The sequence below is a fragment of the Lepidochelys kempii genome, chromosome 21 (assembly GCF_965140265.1).
Source record: "Lepidochelys kempii isolate rLepKem1 chromosome 21, rLepKem1.hap2, whole genome shotgun sequence".
NCBI lineage: Eukaryota > Metazoa > Chordata > Testudines > Cheloniidae > Lepidochelys > Lepidochelys kempii.
In genome coordinates this window covers 8742932-8763062 of record NC_133276.1, presented here as the reverse complement: position 1 = coordinate 8763062, position 20131 = coordinate 8742932, and the positions used below count along the sequence as shown (strand labels likewise).

At 44.8% G+C, this 20131-nt stretch overlaps 1 protein-coding gene across 1 annotated transcript; it reads right to left on the bottom strand.

The window, feature by feature from the left end:
• Positions 1 to 8049: 8049 nt before the first annotated feature.
• LOC140901483 (chitinase-3-like protein 2) lies at positions 8050 to 12581 on the bottom strand. Its single transcript, XM_073320408.1, has 6 exons — positions 12571 to 12581; positions 11469 to 11606; positions 11216 to 11339; positions 10328 to 10507; positions 9937 to 10053; positions 8050 to 8255 (listed from the first exon to the last, which is right to left on the bottom strand). Exons 1-6 carry the CDS (start codon positions 12579 to 12581, stop codon positions 8112 to 8114), a joined length of 714 nt encoding a protein of 237 aa, XP_073176509.1. The 3' UTR covers positions 8050 to 8111.
• Positions 12582 to 20131: the final 7550 nt, after the last annotated feature.

The window sequence follows — 20131 nt, the reverse complement described above, 5'->3', positions numbered from 1 at the left end:
AAGGAAACAGAACTTTGTCCATTGTTTGTAAATAAGCATGATTGCATGAAAGGTACCTGACCCTCTATCATCAATTTCTCCTCTTAACCGAAACAACCTGTCAGACCCTGAATTTTGGCTAACTGCTTGGGCCAAAAGGGGCAACATTATTAATAATAAAGCTTTCTCTGTTCATTCCCTGGTCTAACCATATAATGGTGAAGCCTGCCAGTATTTCTAGTGTTCCAGTTCTTTATGCAGGTAGTGTCGCATGGAGATTTCATGAAGGCTTTAATTCAGCCTGGAACATACTGGGAGTAAGTGAAGAAGGACTAGTAAAATTACTTTTATTGTCTATTTCCAAGGAGGCTTTTAAAGATATAATGTTATTCTGTGCAAAGAGGGTGTCTATTTGTTCTGGGCCGATTCTTAATGCCATAATGCAAAATAACACATAGCTCTTACATAGCACTTTCATGTGTAGATCTCAAAGGAGGCCAGGATCATTATCCCCATTTTACCGATGGTGAAACTGAGGCAGGGGGGAAGTGGGGTGACTTGCCTAAGGCCACACAACGAGCCAGTGGCAGAGCTGGAAACAGCCTAGAAGTCCAGCTTCCCTGGCCCGTGGTCTGTCCAGTAGGCCAGACTGTCTCCTTTAAGCTCCCTTCTGAGCAAGCCAGGAAAGGGAAGCAGTCTCCCTCCTTCATTCACATACCATATTAGTGGGAATGTGTATCACAAAACAGTTTATTTAATGGCTGTTTAATCTATGTTGCCCAAAAGGCCAAACTCTGCTCTGTTAGCCCAGCGCTACCTTTGTGCGTACACAGTGACAGAGACCACAAATTGTTATTTTAATGCAATGCGCGTTTATTGATCATTCTCTCGTCTGAGGTCTGCACCTGTTGCCATGAGCTCTGCGAATCTAGTGGGGGTTCTCTTCATGCCCAGTTGCAGAAGGAGCAGCTGGAGTCGAAGACGAGGCTGGCCTGGCAGAACTGCAGGTAGGTTTTCCTGCTCACGCAGTGGTAGAACGCGTGGTTGTTACTGGGATCTGGGTAGAGGCCATTGGCTCTGCCGGAGCAGAAGTTGCTGCATCTGGAGCTTCCGCTGCAGCTGCCGCTGCCTTTGGAAGGAGCCGCCGTGGCTGGCTGGTTAGCACTGGTACCCGGGGTGGTTGCTGGAACCTTGCAGTCTGAAAGAAAGAAATGCAAAGGGGAGGCATTAGAATGTGCTTTCTTCTAAGCGTCTGAGGCATGGCGGTAGACGTGCCTCTCGAGGAGGGAGTTAAAGGAGGGCAGGGTAGCAGCTTCACAGAGGTGTTTGGGGAGGTTTTTCCTTGCCTGGGGGATGTGGAAGCAAGTGCAAAGGTGCATGTGGGATAAGGCAGCAAGCGGGTGCGGAAGGCTGGCTTCACTGGCAGAGCAGAGGGAGCAACACAACAGGATGTGAGAGCAGATAAGAAGGTGGGGAACAGAGCCAAAAAGGGGTTTCAAGGGGAGGACAGGTTTCAGAGTAGCAGCCGTGTTAGTCTGTATTCGCAAAAAGAAAAGGAGGACGTGTGGCACCTTAAAGACTAACCAATTTATTTGAGCATGAGCTTTCGTGAGCTACAGCTCACTTCATCGGATGCATGCCGTGGAAACTGTAGCAGACTTTATATACACACAGAGAATATGAAACAATACCTCCTCCCACCCCATTGTCCAGCTGGTAATAGCTTATCTAAAGTGATCATCAGGTGGGCCATTTCCAGCACAAATCCAGGTTTTCTCACCCTCCACCCCCCCCCCCACAAATTCACTCTCCTGCTGGTGATAGCCCATCCAAAGTGACAACTCTTTACACAATGTGCATGATAATAAAGTTGGGCCATTTCCTGCACAAATCCAGGTTCTCTCACCCCCTCACCCCCCTCCCAAAAACCACACACACAAACTCACTATCCTGCTGGTAATAGCTCATCCAAAGTGACCATTCTCCCTACACTGTGCATAATTAAGGTGGGCCATTTCCAGCACAAATCCAGGTTTTCTCACATCCTCCCCACCCCCATACACACACAAACTCACTCTCCTGCTGGTAATAGCTCATCCAAACTGACCACTCTCCAAGTTTAAATCCAAGTTAAACCAGAACATCTGTGGGGGGGGGAGGTAAAAACAAGAGGAAATAGGCTACCTTGCATAATGACTTAGCCACTCCCAGTCTCTATTTAAGCCTAAATTAATAGTATCCAATTTGCAAATGAATTCCAATTCAGCAGTTTCTCGCTGGAGTCTGGATTTGAAGTTTTTTTGTTTTAAGATAGCGACCTTCATGTCTGTGATTGCGTGACCAGAGAGATTGAAGTGTTCTCCGACTGGTTTATGAATGTTATAATTCTTGACATCTGATTTGTGTCCATTTATTCTTTTACGTAGAGACTGTCCAGTTTGACCAATGTACATGGCAGAGGGGCATTGCTGGCACATGATGGCATATATCACATTGGTGGATGTGCAGGTATACGAGCCTCTGATAGTGTGGCTGATGTTATTAGGCCCTGTGATGGTGTCCCCTGAATAGATATGTGGGCACAATTGGCAACGGGCTTTGTTGCAAGGATAAGTTCCTGGGTTAGTGGTTCTGTTGTGTGGTATGTGGTTGTTGGTGAGTATTTGCTTCAGGTTGCGGGGCTGTCTGTAGGCAAGGACTGGCCTGTCTCCCAAGATTTGTGAGAGTGTTGGGTCACCCTTTAGGATAGGTTGTAGCTTGAATTTGGTGTGGTGGAGAAGGAAGAACATTCAGAGCAGGGTGGGGCTGGCGTGGTCCAAATGACATGCCAGGAAGATGGTCTCAACAGCAGCTCTTTGAATAGACCTGAGAGGGGTGTCTGCATGGCCAAAGAGGAGGAGATTGCAGGAGGTAAGACAGGAGGAGATGCAGGCCTGGAGAAGAGTTCAGATGAATGCTGGTCATCTCACTCCATGCCTCAGGCACTGGGGTGTTACTTCCTGGGCATGGTGACACCCAAGACAGATTTCAAGGAGTTCATCAGAGGGTATTTGCCTTCTCCACAGAATGTGCCAGTGAAGTCGTCCAGATCAATAGCCCAAACCATGGCACCTCCAAAATTGTTCTCCAACAGCCACTTTGCCTGTGAGAGAAGATTTTTAAGCAGAGTTGTAAATGCATCAGTAAAGATACTCTAAACCATGCTTTCCCTTGTGTTGAAGTTATATCTTATCTGAACGTTTCAGGGCCTCAGCCTGCAGTCTTTGCTCACATTAAAGACTGGACGTCAATGGGAGTGGATAAAGGGCTGCAAGCTAAATCTTTAAATAGCAACAGAGCTGGCATAGAACCTGATTCAAAGTCTATTCAAGACTCCCATTGACTTCAGTGGGCTTTGGGTCAGGTTCACAGCAAACTAGAGCAATATGTATTGGATGTAAATTGTGCACTTTATCCCAAGGTGTTAACACTGTATAGTGTTGGTACCCTGATCATTTCTGGCCTGAGCCTAGGAACCTGTAAGGAATATCAAGGGTCTCGGTTCACATCTAGTCCTGAGAAGCATGATGAAACAGAGGGGAATTCACTCTTATCTCAGTCGATAGTGGGATCCTCTAGGCTGAGGAAGAAGCAATGTGGAGATCCTGTAAGACGTTAACTGGCAAGGATAGTATGGAATAGTGGCCTCTGTCCCACGCTCCAGAGAGCAGTGTAGCTCTGTAGCCCGATACAGGGATGAAAGCCCTTACCCGGAGCACAAAGAGATGACAGACAACAGGTTTATCTTGATGGCGAAGCTCTTAGGGTTGTCATAGCCAATCCACTGATTTCCTTTGTAGGCATAAGGGACGTCCTGAGGGACATTCCACACGATGGTGGCTCCAGTCTTCAAGAAGGTACAGACCTGGGACATAAAAGTTGTTTGTTAAGGTGGTCCAGGAAGGTCTGTGACTCTATCCTAACTGATCTAGAGGCCTATATCTGACTGTTCATTCAACTCCTTAGTCTCTTTGGACTGACCCAGCACACTGTATCCTGTAGGTCCGACCAGGCTAGTTTTAATGTTCAGGAATACCACCAGCTGCAGACATCCGCTGGAGGTCTTCCTCCTGCTGTCAAGAAGCCACTGTGATTCAGAACCTCACGTCACTAACATTGCATTAGGAAAAGGAGAGGGTCTCTTAAAAACCCTGGGCACTGCTTCCTGTCTCCAGTTCCCTGATTCCTGCTTGAACCACTAGGCCTGACTCCTGACCCAGTCATTAGGCCTGCCCACTCACAACCTGGTTGTGACAGGGCTACAGTTTTGCAGTCTTGGTGGAATTGCAAAGGTGCAGGTGTGAATCAAGACTGAACATTATTATTTAGTAGTTGTATTGTGGTAGCGCCTTGGAGCACATTCATGGACCAGGACCCCATTGTGCTAGGTGCTGTACAAACACAAAGATGGTCCCTGCCCCAAACGACTTGCAGCCAAAGTAAATATGGTCATGGTTCCACCCAGTGAAGGTGTTACCAGTCTGCTGGCAACACTATCTGAACTCACCAGAGCAAACAACCCCTTGAGCAGCTAAGTAACATTTTTGCGATGATGGCGTAAGCTCATGTGTGTTATAAAACATAGCTGTGTCGTTCTGTTCCCAAGTGTCTCTATCAGAAATGTTGTTTTTGCAGACACGTCCTCCAGTAACAATACTGTGCGAATGCCCATAGCTAACAACCATTCTGATTTGCCACACCTGTTTTCATAGTTTTACCTCAAAGTAGGCCAGGGTCCCGGCTGACTGGATATAAGCTCCCGCGGCACGTGGGCCAGACGTTGGGGCAGCCAGGCCATGTTGGAAGGGTTGCTGAGGGTTAAGGTGTGGGCATAGGCCCCGAATCCAACCATCAGCTTCTCAGCTGGGGCACCGTTGTCCTTCCAGTAGTTCATGGCATAGTCCGAGAGGAGACGGCGCAGTGAGCCAGTCAGGGAGATCCCAAGCCATGGGAATCACAGAATCACAGAATATTAGGGTTGTCAAGGTTCCTTCCCCACTCTGAACTCTAGGGTACAGATGTGGGGACCTGCATGAAAAACCTCCTAAGCTTATCTTTACCAGCTTAGGTCAAAACTTCCCCAAGGTACAAAATATTCCACCCTTTGTCCTTGGATTGGCCGCTACCACCACCAAACTAATACTGGTTACTGGGGAAGAGCTGTTTGGACGTGTCTTTCCCCCCAAAATACTTCCCAAAACCTTGCATCCCACTTCCTGGACAAGGTTTGGTAAAAAGCCTCACCAATTTGCCTAGGTGACTACAGACCCAGACCCTTGGATCTTAAGAACAATGAACAATCCTCCCAACACTTGCACCCCCCCTTTCCTGGGAAATGTTGGATAAAAAGCCTCACCAATTTGCATAGGTGACCACAGACCCAAACCCTTGGATCTGAGAACAATGAAAAAGCATTCAGTTTTCTGACAAGAAGACTTTTAATAAAAATAGAAGTAAATAGAAATAAAAAAAATCCCCCCTGTAAAATCAGGATGGTAGATACCTTACAGGGTAATTAGATTCAAAACATAGAGAACCCCTCTAGGCAAAACCTTAAGTTACAAAAAAGATACACAGACAGAAATAGTTATTCTATTCAGCACAGTTCTTTTCTCAGCCATTTAAAGAAATCATAATCTAACACGTACCTAGCTAGATTACTTACTAAAAGTTCTAAGACTCCATTCCTGGTCTATCCCCGGCAAAGACAGAATATAGACAGACACACAGACCCTTTGTTTCTCTTCCTCCTCCCAGCTTTTGAAAGTATCTTGTCTCCTCATTGGTCATTTTGGTCAGGTGCCAGCGAGGTTACCTTTAGCTTCTTAACCCTTTAAAGGTGAGAGGAGCTTTCCCCTGGCCAGGAGGGATTTCAAAGGGGTTTACCCTTCCCTTTATATTTATGACAAGGGTTCTGAAGGGAGACCCCCAGCCAGAAGATGATGGTTGGCTCCTGGTGGTTGGAAGATTCCCCGGGCTCCAACACGGGGGTGGAGGAAGGATGGAAGGCAGGAAAAATGGGGGAATAACCAACTCTACAATAACACTGGTCAAAAATTTTCAGATGGAACGTTTTTCTGTCAGATCATGCCATTTCATCAAAATCAAAGCTTTCTGTGGGAACATGTCAATTTTGGTGAAATTCCATTTGGAAAAGTCATGTTTTGAGCTTATCAGAGTGAAATGTTTCAATTTTTCATTTCAAAATGACTGAAAAAAGTCAAAAATAGAATAAAATGTTTTGATTTTATTTAAAAAACACAATGTTTCGAGTGACCTGACATGAAATTTTTAAACAAATTTCGTTTCATGGAAATTTCAATTTCCTTTTTATTTTTTCCCCACAATTCAGAATGAAAACAAATATTAAAAATGCCAGAATTTCCCGCAAAATGGAAATTCTGAATTTGACCAACTCTGATCTGCAGCCACAGTTATCACTTTCAGTGAGCATGTGTAAGGGTTTTCATGTGCCTGATGCAGGAAACTGAGTGAATGTCAACCCAGCTGTCCAGCGTGGCTCTCAGCTAAAGCAGCAAATGCTAATATGAGTTATTCCAGAAACATGGCTCCCCATCTTTTGCCTAATGTATGAGTCCTTATATGAATCTATCTTATCTATCTCATGTTGCAAGAAAATAAAACGTTGTCCATTTACTTCTAAAGAGCCGTTCAGTGCAATATCATGATGCTTGGCAGAATTTGATATTTTAAAAATCATTTTGATATATAATCAACTTTTATTTTAAGCATCTTTTTCTATTTTTATCTATTTACATTTTCACAGTAGTGCAAAATTATAGGGTTTAAGCATTTTTTATTTGTACTGATTTAAATTTTCACAGTTGTGGGAAGTTATGGGCAGGTCAGACAATGATTATTTAATAACAGCTGATGCTGAGTACTAGGGTGGTGGCATTTTCCATTTACATTGGTGTTGCAATACATTGGTTTTCTCCAAGCCTGGAGTAGTGAGTATAGTTGGGTATATGGACTATGCCCATTGAAAGTCTAAGGGGCACACATGGCATACCTCCCACTCAGCAGATCCACTGGCAACCAGAAGAGGTTAATATGACACAGAGTTTCCTCCAGGTGAATTATAGTTTACTAGTGGGTGACTGCTCCATAGGTCTTTGATATATTGAAAACAGAGAGCCATATCCTGGCTTTTACCAGTAGCCTGCTAATAGGGTGACCAGATGTCCCGATTTTATAGGGACAGTCCCGATATTTGGAGCTTTGTCTTGTATAGGCGCCAATTACCTCCCCACCCCCGTCCTGATTTTTTGCACTTGCTGTCTGGTCACCCTACCTGCTAACTGCTTACCCCCTGTAGCTCTAAAAGGAGACTGATTAGCCACTGCTTTCAGTGGAATCGGTACCGGGGAACATAAACTGCCAACATTCCTTTGCCTTTGGAAATCTCTTCCCAAGCATTCACTGACTGGACCAAGATAAGATTATGCTGAAGACCTTGATAAGATACAGTTATGGGCCAGCTGTGGAATAACCCCAATTTGCAGAGAGGCGATGAAGCTTATCGGGGGGCGAATAATAATAATGAGGCTTGGGATGTGATAATCAGACTGCTGCAGCCCTTAATGAGCTTGTGTTTACAGAGCTGGAGGTTCCTGCTCCATTTACAGTTGATTCGTGTGCTTTTCTGTGTTAGAGGCTTGAGGTGGACATTTCACCCACCATTATTTCTGAGGAAGAATTTGGGGGGTGGGAAGTCCATCTCCTTTCCTATTGCTTCATTTAAACAGTTTTCACTCCTACTGGTTTGGTTCACTTGGGTGACACAATACGCAGTGTAAGGTGAAAAAGGGTGAGGAGCGTGTTTGTGGTGCTCTCTGCCTTGGGCAATTCTGAGGTGAAGGGGCCCTGTTGGCCATGGCTTTATTACAAAATGAAAGGAGAGGAAACCATTAGTGGATGTGCTGGTGAAAGAGAGCGGGTCTGCCACACATGAGTGTTATTTTTGAGCTGCATGAATGTTCCCCAGCAGGTCTTCAAACCCTTTCCCCATCCAAAGAAAGAAAGCGAGATGTCTTCCTCATAGTGCATTCATAGCTTCACACTCTGTTGACTCAATTGCCGGAGCTCAGCTTTGCTTTCACAGTTCCTATTAGAGGATATGGTTTTTTCTGGTTGCAGAACAAGCCAGCAAAGTCATCCAGGTCCACTGCCCAAATCATGGCACCTCCCAACTTGTTGTTCTTCAAATACTGATCCTTACAGAGGGGGCAGGGAGAAAACCCGTGAAGAACCTGATTAGGTGCAAAAAGAACACGAGTACTTGTGGCACTGTAGAGACTAACAAATTTATTTGCGCATAAGCTTTCGTGGGCTACAGCTCACTTCATCGGATACATAGAATGGAACATATAGTAAGAAGATATATATATACACATACAGAGAACATAGCCTCTTATTCCACCTTTTCATGTTCTCTGTATGTATATATATATATTCTTATTATATGTTCCATTCTATGTATCCGATGAAGTGAGCTGTAGCCCACGAAAGCCTATGCGCAAATGAATTGGCTAGTCTCTAAGGTGCCACAAGTCCTCCTGTTCTTTTTGAGGATACAGACTAACCCGGCTGCTCCTCTGAAACCTGATTAGTTGCAGGTGAGACACAATATTTGGACCCCCTCTGCGCTATGGGTGAAATCCACCAGCCCCAGGCCTATGCAACTCTCAAGCAGGGGCATCATTTGCTATGGGGCAATGGGGGCCGTTGCCCTCCCCCCAGATCTTGGTTTGCCCACCTCCCAGACTTTTCATAGGTCCATATGCTCCATTCCCCCGGCCCTTGCTGGATATCATACAATCACATATAATACTCTATATGCTGACACAACTCTTCCCATCCCCCAGCCTTACCCCCTCGCCCGGAATTTTTCTGAAACGACACCCCTGCTGTCAAGTCCTACTTCAGTCTTATTTTGGGAGCTCCAATGAGAGTTAAATGTTAAGCCTCATGCTGGCTCTGTGCACTGGGAGGTATTCCCCCCCCCGCAATCCCGTTTTCCTCTTTGAACATGAACCTTTTCTCTTTCCCAAGGCAGGAAGCTGGTCCACTGGCTGCACTTCACTGGCAATGTATATTGTTGCCCAGGGTATAGCGTGTGTCATTGTGCAGGGGTAAGGAGGTGAAGGAGTGATGGAGTAATCTCCTCCATGAGCACTTTTCTAGTGAATTCCTGTGTCAAAGGGTGTCCTGCCCCTTGATGGGCTGAAGGGCTGGGGCCAGCCAGCGGTGCTCATTAAGCAGGTGCAGCTGCAGAGGGGACAGGTGTTCCCTATAAAAATCTGGATGTCAGTGAGGAAGGGGGATTAGGAGTCGCATGGAGTTCCCTGGGAGGGGAGGCAGTGGGAACCGGCTAGGGAAACAGGGCCTCCAGGGAGAAAGCCCTAGGATGGGGAGGTAGGCAGGGAAGAATCCTGTAGAAGGCCATGAAGCAGGAGGGACTAAGAGAGGGAAAGGGGGAAAGCCCCTGGGTGCTGTATGGACTGAGGAATTGTTTTTGTGCTTGTCACCTATGTTTGGTAAATAGAACTGTGCCTAGAAAGAGATGCTGGGTTTGGCAGTGGGTCCTTGGTGGGCGGGGGACGAGCCAGCATTTTGCGCCCCTCGAGCTGATGCATTCCACAACTGTTCTCCCATTGCATTTTTATAACCCCAACAGAGACGTGGCAGGGAGTGCCTTGGTAGGATCCAGATGTGGATCCAGGTGTGTCTGACTCCATCAGCAGCTAGAAAAACCAACCCAACCCTCCCTTCAATTTGGTGATGGGTTTTTAACCAGAGCCTGGAATAGATCACTGTAGAGAGGGGAATGGGGGAGGAGGGGTCACAATCGTAAGAAGAGCAGACTTTACCCTGCTCCTCCTTAAACATACTTACTTTGGTTATAATGCTTTGCTCGTCGTCATACCCTGCCCACTGGTTTCCTTCGTAGGAATATGGGACCTCTTGCTCCACAATCCGCTCGGTGGTGGCACCTGGTGTAAAAGTACAGATCTAAAAAACAAACAAAACCACACCACCAGTTGCAGACCGGAGAACAATGTCATTGCTGGGTCACTCTCAAGGTGTTGTTGGAAAGCCTGACGGTCACCCGGAAACGACAGCCATGAAGGTTTAAGATATTCACATTGCATAAGGATGATTTCCTGGGTGCGAGGGCAAAACCTTGTGAATTAATCCCAACGGCTGGTCCCAATAGAAAGAGAGACACTGATTCAGCTGCATCCCCAAATCAGGGCAAGATTAAATAGAGCAGCATCCTTCCTACCTCAGAATAGGCCAATAATCCTGCCTTTTGAGTGAATGGGACAGGTAATCCAGGCCCAGAGACGGGCACGCTGATGCCTGTCTTGGAGGAGAGGGTGAACGACCGTCCATAGGTGGGGATTCCCATGATGAGCTTCTCAGCTGGGGCACCCTTGCTCCTCCAGTATCTCACAGCATAGTCCTGTGGGAGGGGGTATGACATATGGTTTATAATATATTATGCACCGTAAACTGAATTTACAGTAGGGTAGCATTGCTGGCATTTGCTTAATGATTGGCTTCTTATTCTGCTATGGAAAACCTAATCCTACAATCAGAGCTCTATGACAGCTTGCATCTTAATATTTCTGGGCATGGATCTTCTTAATGGTGGCAAACGGTTCTGTGGTCTGGGAGCACATTCCCTACAGGCTGAAGTGGCAAAGGGTTTCCTCTGCAGAGAGAATCCCACTGTCTCGTGCGCCAGTTTGGTCTTTTTGTGCTGTGTATTTGCATGGCTAATTACTCATCCAGCATGTGCAAACTCATCAACTTTGCATCAGCAAATTTTGCACGTGTCTTTTTGATGGGTCACTGAACATTTGCCCCTAGATGTTAATTCCACTCTGTAATGTTAATGTGATTTCTGGTTACTGGAGATAAAGAACTGTTCTGCAGATGGGTGTCTACACCCATGGAGATGGCACAAACAAATGGAGAATTTCCTCATTCATTTCTATATGCTTGGGGTTGTGACACACAGAGTCCTAAGGATTTTAGAAGGGGATAGTCTCATAAATGTTGATTTATTGTTGGAACACTGATCACTCACATTCCTGATCCCTCAACCCCATGATCCATTTGTTATGGTACCAGAAATCTCCCATGAAATTCATAAGTTGACACTTACAACATTACAGTAAGAAGAGGATTTGGAGTTTTCTTTACCCTGGAGAAATGGGCTGACATGTCCTGTGACTTTTTGCCAGGAACCATGGAAGTCAAAGGTCAAGAGGTTAAGGAAATCTACAGCCCTGCAGAGGAGAGCACAGAATGAGAAGGTGTCCTGGGGAATGGGTGCAAATGCAAAGCATCTTGGATCATGGCTGAACATGTGGATTAATTACTCTGTGCAGAATCCAAGTGCGGCTGTGTGCACTCACTCTGAGATTTTGTCGATTTCATAGCTTGTGTCGACTAGTGCCCTCACAGCTCCCACTGTTGCACTCAGTATGAGCTTCTGCTTCCCTGTCTTTTGAGCTTTCTCCTGAAATGCTTTTGCCAGCTCCTCCAAGACATTTCATGATATGGGATGGGCTGGGTGCAATTGCTCTGTTTGTGGTGGCCCAGAGAATAGAGGTTCACGGTGTCAATATCTGGGTTCTTCGACCTTCCTTTTATGGATCTGGCTGTTACACCCTCCCCAATTTACAGGAACTCAGCAGCCATGAAATAAAATAGGAGAGACAAGTTCTTCCTCTTTGCTAGGAAGGGATTTTCCGACGTGGGAATGACTGCGCAATCTCCTTTCTGGATGGGTGGAGCTATTCCCGTTCTCCACATGCCTTTTGGGAAGTCACTCCCATAGGAAAAACCTGAAACACTGGTTACCTTGCAGATCAGCACCTTGCCTTGAGGGCACATTGTTAATCAGTAGCAGAGCTACAAACAGAAGCCAGGAGTGCTGATTCCACACTCCCCCGCTGTAACCACTACACAATATTCCCTGCACCGGATGCATTTGTTCACTGTTCTCATCAACACTTTTCACTGTATATAATATTACACGTAAAAAATACATCAAAAGTATCCTAAGGTTGCAAAGTCAAGCACTCAAAAGTTAGGAAATGTCAGAATTAAGGTGGACCTGGCAACCTTAACTCTGCCCTCTTGTGTGTATGCATTACGCTATAATCCTCAATTATATGATCACATATATTTCGCCCCCTGCCTCACTGAGTACACAGGATGAATGGTGCTCACTGAATGCCCAGCTAGTCAACATTTTGTTTTCTCCTCCTTACTCAGCATGTAGCCTGAAGCCTTGTTTACTTACCTTGCTCTGAATAGAGAATTATTAATTTCCTCATGGCCTTTTCTATGGTGTTCATCATGATAATATCTGAGAATGTCACAAACATTACCTGATTGATTTTCACAATACCCTGTGCAGCGAGGGGATACTGTTATCCCTGATTTACAGGTCTGGAAATGAGGCACCGAGAAATTAAGATCAAAAGTGCCCATTAATTTTGGATGACCTACTTGAGGCGCATGACGCCTGATACGTCAGAGTACGTAGCATTAAATAGCACTTTGAATTCTCAAAGCACAGCTCCCAGTGACTTCAGTGGCAGCTGGGAATGCTTGCTCCCAAGGTCTCAAGTTGGGCATCCAGAACACACCGTTAACGGACGTGTGGAAAGTTCAGTTTAAGGGAGTTGCCCAGCAACTTATGGGAACTCTGTGGCAGAAGCAGGGATAGGACCCAATTCTGCAAGGCAGCATGCAGTTGCCTTCATCATGAGACCCTCTTTTCTCATCTTGCAGTCCCCTGCCTCATCTATTGCACACCTTCTGACTTCTACAACAAAGGAGGCAGGGTTTCTACAGGCATCAGCCCCCTTCACTACACACCCCCAGAGCAGATCTATCCTGTGCACTGAATGAGGCAGAGGTCCGGTGGAAAATATAGTAGGTAAGCATGTCATTAAAGACTTATCGTACATACGAGGGGGCCAAATTAAGGGCGCAGCAGTTGACCTTGGAGAAGTATAATGGAGCCCTGAAGGTCCCAGGGGTCCTCACTGTTAAGTAATTTGGACGGTAACATCTTTGGAATAGGAACTAGAGCTGAGCAGGAACCAGAATTTCTGGACCGTGAAGGAATCAAAGAAGGTTTGCTCAGAACTGTAACAAAACGTCAGATATGGAAAAATTTTCACTGAATGGATATTTAAAAAATATTCTGTCTGTCCAGCCAGCTCCCTGCCTCTCCTGCAGCCTACGTGACCAGCTGCTAGGGAGCCAGTGCCCAGTAGATCCCAGCCATCCTACAGCCCCGGGCCAGCTGTAGTAGGGACCATGTCTATGTCTACTGTAGTACAGCTCCTAGCACAATACCATAACATAGATATTTATTAATGTCACCCTAAGAGAGTCCTCTGTTAGGACCTTTGCAAATCCAAACTGCTGTCAGCAAATGCCAAAGGCACTGACGGTCTTCACATGGTATTTTCTTTACTCCACATAGGTATATAGGGTAATATAGGGGCATATTAGTAAGATCCCTCGGGAAAATGAAGTTAGAGGCTGTTTCTTTGTTAAATCCGTTGGGGATTATTTACCAAGGGGAATCTTTACTGTGGAGATCTTAGGGCACGATCCCAAACTCAGGAGCTGCTGTCCTCTCAAGTCAGAGTGCCAGCTGACAGATGTTAAGACACTGCAATAATTCCAGTTCTCCTGGAATAATGGAACAACAAAACTAGATTTTTTTCAGATCATTTTCTCTGCTGGTGTAAATGGACATAGTACCTTGAAGTCAATGGAGCACTGCTGCTGTTTGCCAGCTGAGAATCTGGCCCTTCTTATCTAACTGGCTATCTGGACGCGTAAATAACCACACTGGGAGTGTAGTCATGGCAGTGACATATGTAAATTAGGTGCACACACTCACACACACTTCAGCTAGTGCAATTACGCATCAACTTTTCTGGAAATCTGGCCCAGCATTTCATATTTCTATGCAAGGTGACTAGAATGCAGAGCATGCAGTCTAAAATATCAGACAATAATCATCACTGAGTGGTTTGGTTCATTTGAAGACTCAGCTTATTTCTTGAGAGAAAGGATCGGAAGTTTCTTCACACCATCCTATACTGCCAACCTGTGGAACCAGGAATTTTGTCTGGAAGTCCTTTAGGGGATCCAATATTAGACAGAAAGTCTTCGACCCATCTTCTCAAGGGGTGGGTGCTTAGAAAAAGAAATTTTATCTGCAGCTTTTAGGATGAGACTGAGAATGCCGGTTTTGTTACCTTCTCAAGGAACAGCTTCAGCTTGCAGATTTCAAAGAGTCCACTGCATGCATCTGATGAAGTGGGCTTTAGCCCACGAAAGCTTATGCTCAAATATATATGTTAGTCTCTAAGGTGCCACAAGTACTCCTCAGTTCTTTTTATAGTAATTCTAGTTCTCTTGTATTTAGGCGTCCATGGAGACCTTCAGCAGCTAAATCAAGTCTATTGTTCTCAGACCTTTAATTACTAACTAAAGAGCTGTGCTTGTTTACTTAGTTTGCGAGCTCATCTTGAGAGGGAATTGAACAAAGCTTTATGCTAGATTTCATACAGGGTCCTGCAAATGACAGGGCAAGACACCCATAAGAAATTACAGAGGAAAGTAGGGCTGGAATCCCATATCTGTCCACTCCATCACACCCTACTGAAAGCAGTTATAATTTCTCTGCGAGTATCTGCTTGTTGACTGTTGCTCCCCTGGCCTGATCTTGGAGGGTTTGTAGTTTTGGGTAACATATAATTCTTTGCTAAGCATGCTTAGCACATTATGAAGTCTGTGACAGCAAGTAGGAGAACACACATAATTGGGTTTTTAGGCTTTTCTATGGTTAAAGGCTTGTTTTTTTTAGTGGGAGGCCTTGTGGGAGTAGTCATACCAAAGGCTGAATCTTAGCTAAATGCTGGTAGGCCCAAGAAGATAAGCCCAGATCACAAATTCTGAACTTTCATTACGAGACACAAACAAGTAACCATGAAAAATACAGTACACCACAGAATTCTGCAAGAAGGGAGTATGTGTGTGTGTGTCGCGGGGCGGGGGGTGCCTTTAGCAATCCGGTAATAAGGCAGTAACTGGGTAGTTAGACCACAATAACATATAGGAGTTATTAAGAAATGAGAGATGTAGTTTAGCAATATTCACAATTAAAGGCATAGCAACGGAAAGCCGGAATGCCGTATGTGGATAATGGGCAGGTATCAATCTTGTTATGGTCATGGAAATTGATCAGCTGTGGTTGTGTATCTGATAATGTACATAAAGGAGTATGGTATTTTCTGTATTATTAGAGCTAGTGGCTAGAGTCTATAGAATGGTTATCAAAAAATGAAAGGCCACCAAGAGTATGTCTACACTGCAGTTAGATACCCGTGACTGGTTCGTGCCAGCTGACTTGTGTTCAAGGGGCGCAGGCTAAGGAGCTGTTTAATTGCCATGTAGACTTCCGGGCTCAGGCTGGAGCTTTGGCTGCAGGACCCTGTGAGGTGGGGGGGTCCCAGAGTTTGGGCTGCAGCCCGAACACTGCGAGCCAGAGTCAGCTGGTGTGGGTCAACGACAGGTTTTTAATTGCAATGTAGACATACCCTAAGTGTTCTAAGTCCCATAAATCATGAACAGCTTGCTTTTCTGATTAACCTCATGCATTCCCAAAGAGATTCTCTTCTGCCCTAAGACAATCAAAGTGTGAAGAATGTCAAGCCAAAAATAGTTTGTTTGGGTGTGTGTGTGTGTGTATGTGTGTGAGAAATGTAAAAGCCAGGATGCTCTATATGGCTGAAATGAATGTTTCCTTTACTTAATGGAAATGAGTTTAAGGTTCATTGGTACCCCTGTATTTTATGAGCAGCATAGATGTCTTGAACCCATCCCCAGCCAAAATCCCACAATCCCCACATCCTGCTCAGGTGTCACAGCACTTACAAAGGCGGTCATTAGCATCATTATCCCAATTTTCAGATGGGGAAACTGAGGCACAGATCAGCTAAGTGACTTGCCCAGCCTCACCCAGCAGCCCAGTGACAGGGCAGGGAATAGAACCATGCCACTGTGTCTGCTTCATTGGGGCATTACGGGGATTGAACTGGGTGATGTAGATTGAGGTCTGCTGGTGGGCAGGAGAACGGGCATCAGCTCGCTGATACAAGCCTGTGTGGGAATCTGCCCTTTGAATCAGAGACAGATCTGAACCAGATCATCTGATCCAATACTCTCCCCTCTGAAATTCACATCTGACCCACATTTTGGCTCTGGCCCATATCTACTCTCATCTGTCACTTCGACCAGTGGTTCTCAACCAGGGGTACATGTACCTCTGGGGGTACACAGAGCTCTTCCAGGGGGTACATCACCTAATCTAGATATTTGCTTAGTTTTACAACAGGCTACATAAAAAGCACTAGCGAAGTCAGTACAAGCCAAAATTTCATACAGACAATGACTTGTTTATCCTGCTCTGTATACTATACACTGCAATGCAAGTACAATATTTATATTCCAACTGGTTTATTTTATAATGACATGGTAATCAAAAAGTGAGCAATTTTTCAGTAATAGTGGCTGTGACACTTTTGTATTTTTATGTCTGATTTTGTAAACAAGTAGTCTTTAATTGAGGTGAAACTTGGGGGTACGCAAGACAAATCAGACTCCTGAAGGCGGTACAGTCGTCTGGAAAGGTCGAGAGAGCCACTGACTTAGAAAATACTATTTCTTTAATTTACTTTTCACTTGGGTGTGTGTCTCTGTGTGTTCACACAGGCTGGAAGTGACCCTAATGGAAGACACCTGGGATAACTCTCATTACCTTCCCCAGCTGTAAAGGGATGAGTGAGGAAGCATCTTGCAAGCAGTGATCGGTGGAGAAGGTGGGTGTGTGAAATCAGAAGCCCTTAAAGACTGCATGTGGGAGTTGTGGGGTATTTATTTCGGGGGGGTCTTTCCCCCCTTTCTTTATTTCCCACACAAGCACTCTGCTAGGGAAACTTAGGGAGAGAGGTTGGAGCTGTGTTGCCCACAGCAAAATGTAATGCAGTTTAATGTAGGAGAAAGCAGGCTGATCTTTATTCTCTGCATTGCCAACAGGCATTTTCTTTCTAAATGTTATGCACTGCATGCATCCAATGAAGTGAGCTGTAGCTCATGAAAGCTTATGCTCAAATAAATTTGTTAGTCTCTTTGTTACTCCTGTTCTTTTTGCGGATACAGACTAACATGGCTGCTACTCTGAAACATGCACTGATTTGTAAGTCTAGATGCTTACTCAGTATTTGGCTGGCCAGAGGTCTTTTTCCTCTTAAGTCAGGAGGTGGGGAACTGTAGGCAAAACTCACAATCCTATAAAATCACTAGAAACCAATACATCTAAAGCTTCTAACAAAGAGAACAAGGACGATGTGGCGGTTAATATGCAGGGCGGAGAGTCAGAAACTAGGTCTACTTAGGGTCATTGAAAAAGTAAGGGGATAGCACAGAGTGGCTGTGAGGCTTGATTCATCTGTGGAAAGCACTTTGATCTCATCAAATAGAGGAGACCGCTCAGATGGCAAAATACGACCCTCTTTCTCTTTAAATCGTTGTCCTGTACTTTGTCACTGGGGGAAGTTTCAGATGCTGGAGGCAACTTGGCAGTTACTTATTGATTCAAAGATTAGTCTCTAAGGTGCCACAAGTACTCCTTTTTAAAAAGATTTTCCTATCTCCATTCACAGGGGAAGTTTGTGAGGAAAACCAGCTATACAAAACTAATCTCATTTGTAGCCAGAGGTGTTTTGAATGCCCTGAAAACCCAGCATGATCTGTCACCTGATCAAAAACCCAGGTTTGTCTGGGTTGGTGGACTATACAAACAAAACAAGTATCCAGCTTTATTCTGTTTTATCACTCCTCTTGCAAGATAAGCTCAGCATTGCTGCAAATAACAATCTCAGGGTCCACCTAATTCTAAGGGGTAAAGGAAAGAGAAAGTTCCTTTGGCTGTATGCTTCCTGGGTTTGCCTTTGAACTGCTTGCTGATCTCTCACTACAGGAGACAAAATGAAAGCACATATGTAGAAATGCAGTTTGAATCTGGAGGGGGTGGTGGTGGTGTGTGTCGGGGGGAAAAGGGGTGGCTTTGAAGCTGTTGAGTCTGGAGGAGATGAACAATCTGCCTCTAAAAATATAAGCAATCCATAAAAGACTCTGGCAGAATGTGATTCTGATCTTGAGGGACATCCCCAGAATCTGTGGCAAGGGATCCCACATTTTCCTAAATTACACAAACATTTTTAAGTTGACTTTTTAAAAAAAATCAGGTCTCTTTTAAAAGCTGGGGAAGGGGGGGGGGAAATAACTGGAAAAAACAGGGAGAACTCACTCCCAGGGGGAGGATTTAAGACTCCTGTGAACACTTAGAGAAAGAAGCAAGGAAAAGGAATGTTTCTTTGTGCACAGGGGAAGTAAACTACCTACCAACAGGCCTGTGAACAGGGTGATGTTGCCACAATGATGATGAATCATAAAGCCACTTTTTTATAACACGGAACAGACATTCTTACTGGGATAAGGAAAACAGTGTTATTCCAAGAGACTTATTTTTCTTTTTCTCTCACTTAACTCTAGCGTTTCTGCCTTCAACCCTCCCCGGTTCCCTGCTGCCTGGTTTTTGCTACACATTGAAAGAAATGAGACACAGATGGGTCTATCCATGCAATTCAAGTCACCAACCAGTAGGTGTCAGTGTTGCTTGCTCTTCTATATCAATGTGGCAAAGAGGAGTTTCCCTAGCTGGTAGAAGTTGCATTTTTCAAGCCAGAAGAAAAGTTCTGTAATACTAGAAACAGTGGTACAAGTCCCAGCTTTGGCTTCCTGAAAGCTGCTGCATCTCTAGAGGTTGCTAACCATTCATTGTTCCAAAGCAAATCAAGATCCTAAAGTTGTCCAGGGCCCTCTACAAATGCCAAGTTGTGTATATTAGTCTTTAGAAAAGATAAGTGGGTCAAGACAAATGCAAATCACATTTAGGCAATTACTAGAATGCAGTGTCAGTAGGCTGCTATAGTACCATGTGATTTTTATCCATAGTTGATTATAAGGAAAAAGAAGAGCTACCAAATGGACCTTATCTCCCAGCCAGATCCTGAGTTTTGGCTCCTTCAGAAATACAATCAATGATATGAGGCCCCCAATGTTTATACTTGATTTAATTTCTCTCTCAAAATGGCCTGCAGAATGAAAACTCTGGAAAATAGCTATGCTAAGCCATTGGCTAGAGATGAGACACAAATCTTGAAATATTAAGCTAAGTTGTTTGTTTTAGCAGCCATGATAAGGGCCGGACCTCTTTGTGATCCGGAAAAGTTTCTCTTTCTAGGCTAGATCCTCAAAATGCATTTGAGGAAATGCAGGTACAGACAGGAAAACTACATGGCCTAATAAACTTATTGTTGGCACAACCAACTGTATTCAAGGCCAAATCACCAGTTTGGAAAGAAAAGGCTTTCCTTTGGACAATCACTCCACTGATATATTGGACAAAGTTTGTGATGGGGAGAGTGTCAATTGCCATAGCATCAGATTATTACAAACACTGATTTCTGTGTCGTGTTTCCTGTGAGCCATAAAAGAAGTGTCTTGTGGCATGTCTCTGTATGTCCCACCTCTTAATCTACCAATGTTTGTAAAGTACCTATCATCCTGTCTGTGTGGTGTGAAGGAGCAGAGAAAGTTAGTCAGAAGGGACAAAAGAAAAGGAGGACTTGTGGCACCTTAGAGACTAACAAATTTATTTGAGCTAAAGCTTTCGTGAGCTACAGCTCACTTCATCGGATGCATTCAGAAGGGACATAGAATCATAGAATCATAGAATATCAGGGTTGGAAGGGACCCCAGAAGGTCATCTAGTCCAACCCCCTGCTCGAAGCAGGACCAATTCCCAGTTAAATCATCCCAGCCATGGCTTTGTCAAGCCTGACCTTAAAAACCTCTAAGGAAGGAGATTCTACCACCTCCCTAGGTAACGCATTCCAGTGTTTCACCACCCTCTTAG